Here is a 13,421-nt window from a genome sequence, read left to right on the forward strand (position 1 = left end):
TTGGAATAATTGCATACCATAAAGAGATATCATGGTGATGGGACCTAAATCTAAGCACAGAATACATTTATGTTACATATACACCTTATACACACAGCCTGAAGGTCATTTTAGCTAATATTTTTTATAACTTTGTGCATTAAACAAAGTGTGTCTACATTCACACAATTCATTTATGTTTCATATACACCTTATACACACAGCCTGAAGGTCATTTAATACAATATTTTTAATAACTTTGTGTATTAAACAAAGTTTGTGTACATTGAGCCATCAGAAAACAAAGGTTTCACTATCTCACTCTCACTCAAAAAAGTCCGTATTTCGGAATATTCCGTATTTCGGAATATTTGGATATGGGATACTCAACCTGTATACACATACTGTGGCACTATATACATACACTGTACCCCTATACATACACCCTGTGCCACCCTGTACCCCTGTATACACACACTGCCACCCTGTACCCCTATACACACCCTGTACCCCTATACACACACTGCCACCCTGTACCCCTATATACACACCCTGTACCCCTGTATACACACCCTGTATATACACACTGTGCCACCCTGTACCCCTATATATACACACACTTTTCCGCTATATACATACTGTACCCCAATATACACACTGTGCCACCCTGTACCCTATATACACACACCCTGTACCCCTATATACACACCCTGTATATACACACTGTGCCACCCTGTACCCCTATATATACACACTTTTCAGCTATATACATACACTGTACCCCAATATACACACACTGTGCCACCCTGTACCCCTATATACACATGCTGTACCCCTATATACTCACACTGTGCCACCATGTACTCCTATATATACACACCGTACATATATATATATACACACACACACACACACACACACACACACACACACACACACACACACACACACACACACACACACACACATTGTACCTATATACACTGCTCAAAAAAATAAAGGGAACACTAAAATAACACATCCTAGATCTGAATGAATGAAATATTCTTATTAAATACTTTATTTGCATAGTTGAATGTGCTGACAACAAAATCACACAAAAATTATCAATGGAAATCACATTTATTAACCCATGGAGGTCTGGATTTGGAGTCACCCTCAAAATTAAAGTGGAAAAACACACTACAGGCTGATCCAACTTTGATGTAATGTCCTTAAAACAAGTCAAAATGAGGGTCAGTAGTGTGTGTGGCCTCCACGTGCCTGTATGACCTCCCTACAACCCACACAAGTGGCTCAGGTAGTGCAGCTCATCCAGGATGGCACATCAATCCGAGCTGTGGCAAGGTGGTTTGCTGTGTCTGTCAGCGTAGTGTCCAGAGCATGGAGGCGCTACCAGGAGACAGGCCAGTACATCAGGAGACGTGGAGGAGGCCGTAGGAGGGCAACAACCCAGCAGCAGGACCGCTACCTCCGCCTTTGTGCAAGGAGGAGCACTGCCAGAGCCCTGCAAAATGACCTCCAGCAAGCCACAAATGTGCATCTGTCTACTCAAACGATCAGAAACAGACTCCATGAGGGTGGTATGAGGGCCCGACGTCCACAGTTGGGGGTTGTGCTTACAGCCCAACACCGTGCAGGACGTTTGGCATTTGCCAGAGAACACCAAGATTGGCAAATTCGCCACTGGCGCCCTGTGCTCTTCACAGATGAAAGCAGGTTCTCACTGAGCACATGTGACAGAGTCTGGAGATGCCAAGGAGAACGTTCTGCTGCCTGCAACATCCTCCAGCATGACCGGTTTGGCAGTGGGTCAGTAATGGTGTGGGGTGGCATTTCTTTGGGGGGCCGCACAGCCCTCCATGTGCTCGCCAGAGGTAGCCTGACTGCCATTAGGTACCGAGATGAGATCCTCACACCCCTTGTGAGACCATATGCTGGTGCGGTTGGCCCTGGATTCCTCCTAATGCAAGACAATGCTAGACCTCATGTGGCTGGAGTGTGTCAGCAGTTCCTGCAAGACGAAGGCATTGATGCCATGGACTGGCCCGCCTGTTCCCCAGACCTGAATCCAATTGAGCACATCTGGGACATCATGTCTCGCTCCATCCACCAATGCCACGTTGCACCACAGACTGTCCAGGAGTTGGCAGATGCTTTAGTCCAGGTCTGGGAGGAGATCCCTCAGGAGACCATCCACCACCTCATCAGGAGCATGCCCAGGCGTTGTAGGGAGGTCATACAGGCACGTGGAGGCCACACACACTACTGAGCATCATTTTGACTTGTTTTAAGGACATTACATCAAAGTTGTATCAGCCTGTAGTGTGTTTTTCCACTTTAGTTTTGAGGGTGACTCCAAATCCAGACCTCCATGGGTTAATAAATCTGATTTCCATTGATAATTTTTGTGTGATTTTGTTGTTAGCACATTCAACTTTGTAAAGAACAAAGTATTTAATAAGAATATTTCATTCATTCAGATCTAGGATGTGTTATTTTAGTGTTCCCTTTATATTTTTGAGCAGTGTATATGTGTGTATATATATATATATATATATATATATATATATATATATATATATATATATATATATATATACATACATATACACACACGCACTGTACCTCTATCTATATATATATATATATATATATATATACACACACACACTGTACCCCTATGTATACACACTGTGCCACCCTGAACCCCTATATATACACACACACACTGTGCCACCCTGTGCCCCTATATACACACTGTGCCACCCTGTGCCTCTATATACACACACTGACACCCTGTGCCCCTATGTACACACACTGTGACACCCTGTGCCCCCATATACACACGCACTGCGACACCCTGTGCCCCCATATACACACGCACTGCGACACCCTGTGCCCCCATATGCACACGCACTGCGACACCCTGTGCCCCCATACACACGCACTGCGACACCCTGTGCCCCCATATACACACGCACTGCGACACCCTGTGCCCCCATATACACACGCACTGCGACACCCTGTGCCCCCATATACACACGCACTGCGACACCCTGTGCCCCCATATACACACGCACTGCGACACCCTGTGCCCCCATATACACACGCACTGCGACACCCTGTGCCCCCATATACACACGCACTATGCTGCACATCCTGTATACTGGTTGTATAAAGGTGTAGGCACTGGTTATAAAGGGGGTGATGCGTCACATATGTACCCCAATATATATGCACTGTATAATAGTTATATTGGGGGTGGAGGGTAGTGGAGTGTCACATATCCCCATGTACTCCAATATATACACTGTCTGCACACTGAGGTGTATGGGTTCAGTATGTTTTGCCAAACTTAAATCGGATCTAGAAGTGGGTCTACCTCTGTCTCCCTGTGCACAGTGCCACCACATCTCTCAGGCGTGTGCCTACGACTGGGAGTAAATGCCTGCTTCTAATAATGTGACAGGGAACATCCCATGATGCTCGGGGATTTGAGACCCCATTAATGTCTATCTTTCCTCACTCCCCCATAGAGGTGCGCAGGAAACCCAGCAAAGTCTGGCACTCGTGTTACGCAGTAATGTGCGCAGCAGAACATCATGGCGGTATATCGCGCTGACTCAGATACCCCCGTGGTGTGGTGGGAAAAGTGTACTGTGCATATTGCCCTGTCACATTTCCTTTAACCCAATGGTTCTCCACTCCAGTCCTCAAGTATCCCCAGCAGGTCATGTTTTCTGGATATCTTCAATCATGCACAGGTGAGTTGATCTCTTTTGCTGGGTCAGTAATTATCTCACCTGTTTCCACAGACAGCAATCCTGCAAACATGACCTGTTGGAGGTTGAGAACCTCTAACACGTGCAGAGGCCACAGAACTATATGTGCGTACAATATATACCAGAGCTGGTTCTTATGTCTCCTTTCCCATTCTAGGATGTCGGGGGTGAGCAGGGTCAGCAAGAATCTAAACAGAGGTACAGTATTGTGTGCGCTGCTACTGCATAGGGTGTCGATATGCTGATGTATTTCCTAGGAGACGTTATTGGCAGAGAGGGGTATTGCTGGAACGTTGTACACTCCTGATGACTGCATATATCTGATCTGGGTGTTCTCGGGGATCGAAGGTCAACGCGGCACAATTAGTAGTCAGGGTGCAATGTTAATATAAACCTGTTGCTAAGATGGAAGTACTACGATGATCAGAGTTTTCATGTTTCTACGCAAAGGCGATGATCACACAGAGGAGCAATTATCAGTAGTCTGCGCATGTGCTGCAATCGCAATGCGCCAAGGTGATGCTGTGACCTCACTCGCACTGAGGATTCCATCGCAAAATGATCAGAAGTGACCATTTGGAGGTGTTAACTTGGCGTTTACAGGAAGTGGTTGGAAAAACGCATGCCTGTCAGGTTTTGAGGGCGTGTATCTGGCGTCGGCTGCGAGCTTGTACGTACAAAAACATGGTGTCTGCGCTGTACTGCTGTGTCCAGTCTCCGTTGCTATAGGCAACCCTTAGCTCTGATGTTCCTTGTTTTTTGCATGTGGGCTGCGAATGTTTACACAACTGCGATTGAGTTTGCATTTATCACTGCTGGGCGCAGCTTCGCTTGCTAACATTAGCCGTTCCGTCGCCTAGAAAATCACATTTGCGTACAAACATGTATTAGGCCCTACAGTCACAACTGTGACCCCTTACCCTAACTGTGGAACACTTATTAACCCCTTGGTATAATTGGATATGACCTGCTTTTCTCTAATTACAGGGAGGAGGACATGAGAAACAGCATATTATGTCAGGTCCTGGGGCAGGCGGCTCGCGCTAGGTGTGAGTATCCCCTTATCCTGCGCGTGTGTTATACGCCGGTCACTGGCATTTGCGGGTATTGGCTGCTGGTGTGTGTTTGGCATACCGGACATCCTATGTGAACTATTCTACAGGTAACTATGTAAAACAGGTGACGTTGATCATAGCAACCGATCAGAGGTCGCCTTTCATTTTGTAAACTGTACTAAAATGGTTTCATAATCTAGTTGCTATGGGAAAAAGCGCCTCTTATATATTGTTACCTGCTTCTTGATTGTGATAATCTAATGCATTATTAGTAGTAGTGAAACCCAATTCACATGGGAAGCGTTCAATTTGCCAGCTGTCGGGATCTCGACGGTCAGGATACCGACGCCGACAATACCGCCAGCCGGAATCCCGGCAAAACAGGACTATTCCCACTCCCACAACACCAATAGAGAATAGATCCTGCGGCAAGCCACTGAGTCCGCAGCGTGGGGAGCACAGCAAGATCGCAAGGGGACTCTTTGCGCTTGCCCCGCTGCCGGCAATCTGGCGGGCAGGATGCCGCTGTCGGAATATGGACAGCTGGCATCCCGCCCACCGGTAAATCATACTGATTCCATTCAGAGTCGCTGTAGGTACTTCTGCTAGGGAACGGTGTTGCTGCATATCCTTAAATCATTTTCTGTAACACAGTGAATAATTTGGCGCTTGTGAAGCCTGAAAAAGCCAAAGCTGTTGAAAATTACCTTATACAGATGGCGAGATTTGGACAACTCGGTGGCAAGGTTAGTGTCTGCTCTTTACCCCTATGTATTAGAAGACATTTAATCCCCTTATACCCTCTGTATATGTATGGTTGGTAGTAGCAGTTCTATGCAGGGAACCGGGGTGTCCGAGGCGTGACAGGGGTCTGGTGATGAAGGCAGGAATCGCTTTACGCAGGGCTCGGCCACTGCGGTGCCATTTTGTTTTCTTTATCATCCACTAGGGGTCACTGGAGTACTCTTGGGATATGGACGGGCGTAGCCGAACAAAGGCACTGAATATTTAAATTTAGGACTCTCCCCCCCCTCCATATCCCCGAGTACCTCAGTGTACTCTCTCAGTGTTTTTTCGGTGCTCACAGCACGAACATCGGCTTGTGGTATACCCACACTTGGATTTTTATTTTTAATTTTTATTTTTACACATAGCACATCCCTTCCCAGTTTCTGGAAAAACATGGGTCCGGGATAGTGCCGCTGCAGGGGCAGCGCATGGCGTGTCGGTCCTCACAAAGAGCACCCTCACAGCCACAGACAGCATGGCGTGTCGGTCCTCACAAAGAGCACCCTCACAGCCACAGACAGCTCACTGCTTCTAAAAGAGCAGCCAGGACTAGAGAGCTGGACGGGCTTGCACAAAAGAAGCCCGTCGCAGCCATAGATCACTGGGACGCTGACTGGAGCTGGACGGGGCTTACACATAGAAGCCCCGTCACAGCCAGGACTACAAAGCTGAACGGAGCTTACACAAAGAAGCTCCGTTGCAGCCAGGACTACAGAATGACAACCATGAGTCACATCAATGAAGACTGGACGGAGCTTACACAGAAGAAGCCCCGTCACAGCCATGACTCACTTCACTGAAACTGGACGGAGCTTACACACAAGAAGCCCCGTCACAGCCAGGAGTTACAGCGTCGCAAGGAAGGTAGGCTGGGGAACGGGGCGGTCAGCGCAGGCTGCCGCCCCGCTATGTAGGGGTTAACATGCCTTGCGCTCATACTGAGCTCCGTCCGGCAGCACAGCAGGGGGAGCTCAGACGCGCTATGCCCAGCCGCTACGCACAAGGTAAGCGCTCCGTTCGGCCGCTGCTTCGCCCGGCCGCACAGCACGCGGCTGCTCTCCCCACTCAGACACAGCAGAGCAGGGGGAAAACCATATTTATCAGCCGCTCCGCACAAGGTCTGACAAAGACGGTGAGCGCTCCGTTCGGCCGCAGCTTCGTCCGGCCGCACAGCACGTGGCTGCTCTCCCCACTCAGACACAGCAGAGCAGGGGGAAAACCATATTTATCAGCCGCTCCGTCCGGCGTCCGTGTTTCCCAGCGGTGGAAAGCGCTCCAGGCACGCCGCTGCTCTCCCCACTCAGGCGCCCTCACAACGGCCACAGCAGACCTCAGTGCAGGTGATGACAAAGGCTGTCGGCCGCCGCAGCTCTCTCAGTCTCAGTACAGAGACGGTGGGGGGAAGAGACCCGGTGGAAGTTGCCAGGTTAAATATAAGATATTTATAAGGATGGCCTGATAGTAATGGGCTATTAAATCTATATTACTGTCTGTGATGTAGCAGTATAATAGGCTTTTGAGCCTATATATTAATGGCTGTTATTAACATTGTAAAAAGGCTATTGAGCCTATATATTGATGCTGTATAAATATATTAATGTCTGGAATATATATATATATTTATTCATAGAGCATGTGTTGTACCCGGCCTGTGATTATACTGTATAATAGGCTAGATTAACACGGGAACATTTGTAATTTGTTCTGTGATTATCACGGTCAGCATGGCAAAGGGGCCATTTTAACCATGCTTCCTGTTGTTTTCCAGTTTGTAATTCTGGAACATTCCTGCCCTACATCTCTAAGCCACCAGAGGCGCAGGGGTGTTAGGGGGAATTTTTGGTCAGCATAAGTTAGCCATGTAAACTGTATTTTTACATAATTCTAGAACATTCCTGCCCTACATCTCTAAGCCACCAGAGGCGCAGGGGTGTTAGTAGGAATTTGGTTCGGGTTTCATATGCCATGTGAACTGCTTTTCACATAAAGATTACTCTGGTTTCTCTTCACAGCCAATAAATCTTTCGGTTTTTACTAAAGATTTCCGTAGAGAGAAACAACCATGAGTTTAATATTAATATGCTGTTCAGCAATAAAATATATATATGACATGATAACGTCATAAGGCGTGCAATGGCTGTCCGTTGCCTATTGTGGTGTCTGTCTGCATAGCGAGTAAGGCTAGCGCAGACTAAAAATAATTTTCAAGTCCTATTTTAATGGCAATTCAAATAAACATCGGAGTCTCGGAAGTTATTCCGCCAGCTCTAACAAAAGACAGTCTTTCCAAAGGGCCAATTTCCCTTTGGGTACCATAGTGTTTATTTAACTGGTCTTATAATTTAATGCACGATTCTATGTCAAATCTCACACCGATAACTACGAGTGAGAAGGGTACATTAGACCAGCACTCAGATAGTGCAGGGTTGTTGCCAACATACATTGATAAATTACAGTGAGTCAATGTCTCCATTGTTACACTTAGTAGACTTTGACCACTAATTAATCGTTTCCAAGATGACGCCATCCGCCATTGGTAAATGCGTCTGTGTCAAACATTATAAAGACCCAAGAAACATTTGGGTCACTAGACTATGTATGGAAACAATGACATTACTGTTAAAAGAAGCTGCAGAGTATATCTGTAAAGCCTCTTCTAACGACGGTACTTCGATTCTCACTTTTCATCGTCGCTAGTTCAGCACGACAAGGCCACAGCTTGTTGGTCCTAAATTTGATATTCAGCCATTACCGCATCCAGTATCAAAACGGAATACTTGTGCCGGCGTTTAATCCCTTTAGACTTCAGTTTTTCAAGGCGGTGGTACAAAACACTCACGCCTTGTAACGACAGGACGCTACGGTCAGCAAGCCAGTAGTTTGATGATCTCTTTTCCAATTGTGGAAGCGCGTCTTTACATGTTACTTTTGCGGGGTTTCCAGACTTCAACTCATGGAGGTCTCAGCTAGTTACAAATTAAAGGACATAACTGCCTCAGTCGAACGGTTTGGCAGGTAGTCATTTGGTCTCTGCTGGGTTTTCAGCTGTCTTTATAATACAGGCAGTAGTACAACAACAGAGTCAGGGTTGCTTATTCCCCTCTGTTTGGGGTAACAAAACCATACAGCTACGTCGCAGTTTCAATCAGCAAGTCACTTACTGCAGTTTGAAAATAGATTTGCTGCGGTTAGTATTGGCAGATTGGAGCCACAAAATTGCATACTTGCACTTGATCTGCACAATGCAGATATACCCATTCCGGTTTGTTCATCACAGGTTTTAGCGTTTGCAAATCGCCACAACCATTAACCATTTCAGGTCTACCGTTTCTTATACTCTGGTATTTACCAAAGTGATGTTGGAAGATGATAGTTCATCTCACATAAGAACTCTGTCGCAACAGAGTTTCTCTATCTTAGATGATCTGCTCATAAGAACTCTGTATCAACAAAGTTCCTCTAACTTGCGCTACTAATGTATACTGCGGTGGCAGATCACGTTCACAATTCCTAGGTAAGATTATAAATACGGTAATTCAAAGCATTTACCTACTACACCAGCAAGAACAAATGTACATCTAGTAATTAGTGCAATTCACGCACACTAACGGTACATTGGTGTATTCACCTAGTTAAGATAATAATGCGTTTTAAGCGATTTAGTTCGCCGCCCTTCACTCGCGGTTCCCACAGAGGGGCGAGGGTGTCTGGACGAGAGTCGCAGAGGTTCAGGAGTTGTAGTTTACAAAAAATCAGCGACAGAGGTTCTAAAACACGATAGATTGCTGTCGATAAATGTCCTGGAACTACGTGAATTTTACAATGCACTACATGCTTCGCTTTCAGTCTGACCACGGGCAGTCAGACAACGCAACGGCAGTTGCATACAGAGAACAAAAAAGCCGCATGGCAATGCGGCAGGTAACTCCAATCCTCAATGGCTCAGAACACCATTATGTGAAAATGTCAAGAGATTATTCCGTGAGTGGACATCTGTTAGACAGATGATCTCACCCGTCAGAATTTGGATCCTGAAAACTGGACATTAAATCCAGAGGTGTTTCATATGTGAGTCCACAGAAGGGGGTTACCCTCAGGTATACATGATGGTATCTCGCCACAATTACAAAAGCTCAGTATGTGTACAAAACAACAGATCACAAGGGCAGTGGCGGTGGAGTCTCTCACATTCATGTGGTCATTCAGCATCGTGTATCTGGCTCCACCATTTTCCGCTGCTCTCTCTCTCTCTCTCCGTTGTCAAAACGGATCATAAGACAGTTCGTCACAGTCATACTGATGGTATCTCATGTGTGTCAGAGAAGTTGCTTCTCGAATTTCCAAGGAATACTTGCACACGATCTTGGGCCGCTCATAATACGTCCAACCTGGTACATCAGGGAACGTTTTTTTACCCATAGTTACCTATGTACTTGTTACCTATGTACCGCAGCTGCGGTTGATGGGGTGAGGGTTCAAACCGCCCTCTTAAGAAATAGAGCATTACAGTGTCGGTTATACCAACCAGGTTACGAGCTAGTAGACCGCTTAAGGCAGCTCATTATTACAAAATTTCGTGTGCTTACATAAGTCGTAAACCTCGGAAGTTTCCGACATCATCCTTCAAGTTATCCGTATTCTGTTAAACGGGGTGGTATGGAAAACTGCGTTTACTTGCACGGAGGGTGCAGGTATCTGTGTAGTAAACTTATCTTCAAAGACGTTTGTCTTTATTGCGTCTGTACACACCGTTATACAAGGTGTCACCAAAGTTCAGATTCTATTTATCTCACCTACAGCGCCAGGTGGCTTGAGGTTGGGTTCAGATTTCTTACAGTTTTCATATTTTGAACCCTTACAACAAATGGGGATTAAGTTTCTCACTTTGGAAAACATTTTTATTCTAGCCTTGGCTTCGGCAAGGGTTTTGTTTTCATATTTGGGTGCCTTGTATTCCAAGCCACCGTATTTGAGTTTTCTCATGACAAAGCAGATCTTCGGACGAATTCCGCTTTCGTATTCTTCACATCAATATACCAATAGTGGTTCCTGTGTGGACAGCACATTCTAGAATTCTGAATGTGGTACACGCATTACGCGTTTATATATGTCCCGAATGTCTACAGTACGTGATATCAATACGTTGTTTGTTCTCTATGATTCTGCCAACTGGGGTTAGCCAGTTTCTCAGCAGACATTATCCAGTGGGATAATAATAATGACTACAAGTCAGGCTTACTTTAAGGCTAAGTTACAATCGCCTACGTCAGTAATAGCTCATCCCACAGGTTCTGTGGGAATGTCAGACCCAGCGGGTCGTGGAGCGTCTACGACGCGGCTACATAGCCGTGCACGTTTACACGTTATGAATGGTGGCGCCATCAGCATCTAGCTTTGGCCTGCCTACTGTTACAAGTATCAAACAGCTCTCCCGCCCACGAGGGAAGCTTTGGTACGTCCCAAGAGTACTCCAGTGACCCCTAGTGGATGATAAAGAAAATAGGATTTTGGTACTTACCAGGTAAATCCTTTTCTTTGAATCCATAGGGGGCACTGGACGCCCACCCAGAGCAGTTTTACCTGGGTTGTTTTAAGCTCAAGGGAGCTTAGGGTAACAAGTTTTACTTGATTGATATTATGCTCAGAGGAGCTTATGGTAACACATTTTCACCGATTGGTTCAAATTTTAAAGTTCTATCGGTTATGGTGTCAACTGTTTAGTTGACCGTAAGGTTATGGGTCAACATTGTTGTTGTCCGTTATGTTATGGTTATGGTGTCAACTGTTTAGTTGACAGTAAGGTTATGGGTCAACATTGTGGTTGTCCGTTATGTTATAGGTATTCTCCATTGTCAACCTCTCTATATAGTTCCTGTTCGCTCAGTAAAAAACACTGAGAGAGTACACTGAGGTACTCGGGGATATGGAGGGGGGGGAGAGTCCTAAATTTAAATATTCAGTGCCTTTGTTCGGCTACGCCCGTCCATATCCCAAGAGTACTCCAGTGCCCCCTATGGATTCAAAGAAAAGGATTTACCTGGTAAGTACCAAAATCCTATTTTTTGTATGTCATTTTCACCATATATAGTGCACGTAAAGTACGTCTATATAGTTAGTCAGATCGCCATGGTCTATTATAAAATACAACCACTCTGTAGGCAGCGTCGGGCAACTTTTATGGCACATGTACAGTCCTTAATTAGTGATTAACGCGTTTCATCGTCCTCCGCAGATATCTGAACAGGGTCTCATAGAAATATTGGAGAAAGTGAGTCAGCAGATGGAGAAGAAGACAACGGTGAAGGTTAGATACGTGACATTACTTCCCTATTACAGGATTGCTGATGCTGCCTCACCTGTACCCCTGCCGTGAGAACTAGGGGTTACATATATAATGTGTGTCGGTGCCCAAAGCTTCATGCCAAACTGTGCTTACGGTGGTGCACTTGTGAATACGGACACAGGTCAAGATGGTCTCCACTATGTCAAGTAGTACAGTAATCAATTATTTGAAATGTTAGCTTAGACTACTTAGTTGTCTCCTCCTGTAATTAATCAGCCAATATATTTTTTAATTAAGGATGTTCCCTTGACACTGAGGTCATGTGATCATTCTGAGCCAATGTGTTGAGAGCTGGCAGCTGAATGATATCACACAATGTCTTTTGCTCCTCCCATTATACTTATAGCTGCCCCGAGGATGGATTATGGGCAGCACGGATGGTGCAGTGGTTAGCATTACAGCCTCACAGCACTGAGGTCAAGGGTTCAATTCCCACCTTGGTCCTAACTGTGTGGAGTTTGTATATTCTCCCCGTACATGCGTGGGTTTCCTCCGGGTACTCCAGTTTCCTCCCACAATCCAAAAATATAACTGGTAGGTTAATTGGTTCCCAACAAAATTAACTAACCCTAGCGTGAATGTGTCTGTATGTGTGTGTACGTGTGATAGGGAATATAGAGTGTAAGCTCCACTGGGGAATGGACTGATGTGAATGGGCAAATATTCTCTGTACAGCACTGCGGAATATGTGTGCGCTATATAAATAACTGGTAAGAATAATGCTATGTTGGCATGTAATAGGTGCGATGACTGACAATGATATTGCTTTTTCCAGTTTAACAGGAGAAAAGTGATGGACTCGGATGAAGAAGACGACTGATGGAGACTCCGCCATAGAGCGCTTGTGTTGCAATGCATGCATTTACCCAGAGAGGCACTGAATTAAGTTATACACTCACCTGAAAAAGACATGGTCTGCTTTTATGTGAAGATATTTTTTTTGTTTTAAGTGAGCAGCGAGTACGCTTACCCCGATAGTAAATAATCTGACTTGCTCATCTTCTCTGAGACCCTTCGTAAGCGTTCACTGACCCACAACCATGAAACTTTTGTACAAGAAGTGTAATTGTGCACAGAGCTGTGAGGATTGTGTATTGAATAATAAAATGTCTTTTTGTGCTGTACTAGCGTACTTGTAACTCTCTCGGACGTTGCTGTCTATTAGGACCATGTTCTTCTGTCCGGTTGTATCCTCCGTACCTTCTGCTGCTTCTGGGTGGAGATCTCAGATTTCACAGCAGAGAAATTCACTATTTGGGGTGGCAGGAGGTTGACAGTGAGCAGCAAGTGGCTGGGCCACGGAGGGTAGCAGTGAGACCTCCTCTGTGGCCCCGGGAAGACACGAGGTAGACTCTATGGTAGATATAATGTATTACAGAGTAGAATTATTAGCGAGGTATCTGTAGAAATGGGATACCTGAGCCGATTCGTCCACCCTGGGCTGCTGTAGTCATAATCGTCATACAAGTT

The 13,421-nt window shown here is 45.6% G+C and overlaps 1 protein-coding gene and 1 non-coding gene across 2 annotated transcripts in view; both read left to right on the forward strand.

The window, feature by feature from the left end:
• The window catches only part of PDCD5 (programmed cell death 5), a 24,343-nt gene extending 11,268 nt beyond the window's left edge, over positions 1 to 13,075 (forward strand). Inside the window, exons 2-6 of the mRNA XM_063946002.1 lie at positions 3,922 to 3,962; positions 4,752 to 4,813; positions 5,474 to 5,565; positions 11,841 to 11,912; positions 12,727 to 13,075. Of these exons, the coding sequence (XP_063802072.1) occupies positions 3,922 to 3,962; positions 4,752 to 4,813; positions 5,474 to 5,565; positions 11,841 to 11,912; positions 12,727 to 12,771 (312 nt within the window). The 3' untranslated portion in view covers positions 12,772 to 13,075. The remainder of the gene's footprint in view (positions 1 to 3,921; positions 3,963 to 4,751; positions 4,814 to 5,473; positions 5,566 to 11,840; positions 11,913 to 12,726) is intronic.
• On the forward strand, positions 7,599 to 7,719 carry LOC134971078 (U5 spliceosomal RNA). The gene has a single exon (XR_010190222.1). It is a non-coding gene; the product is annotated as a U5 spliceosomal RNA (small nuclear RNA).
• Positions 13,076 to 13,421: the final 346 nt, after the last annotated feature.

This window comes from Pseudophryne corroboree, chromosome 11, assembly GCF_028390025.1.
Source record: "Pseudophryne corroboree isolate aPseCor3 chromosome 11, aPseCor3.hap2, whole genome shotgun sequence".
Taxonomy (NCBI): domain Eukaryota; kingdom Metazoa; phylum Chordata; class Amphibia; order Anura; family Myobatrachidae; genus Pseudophryne; species Pseudophryne corroboree.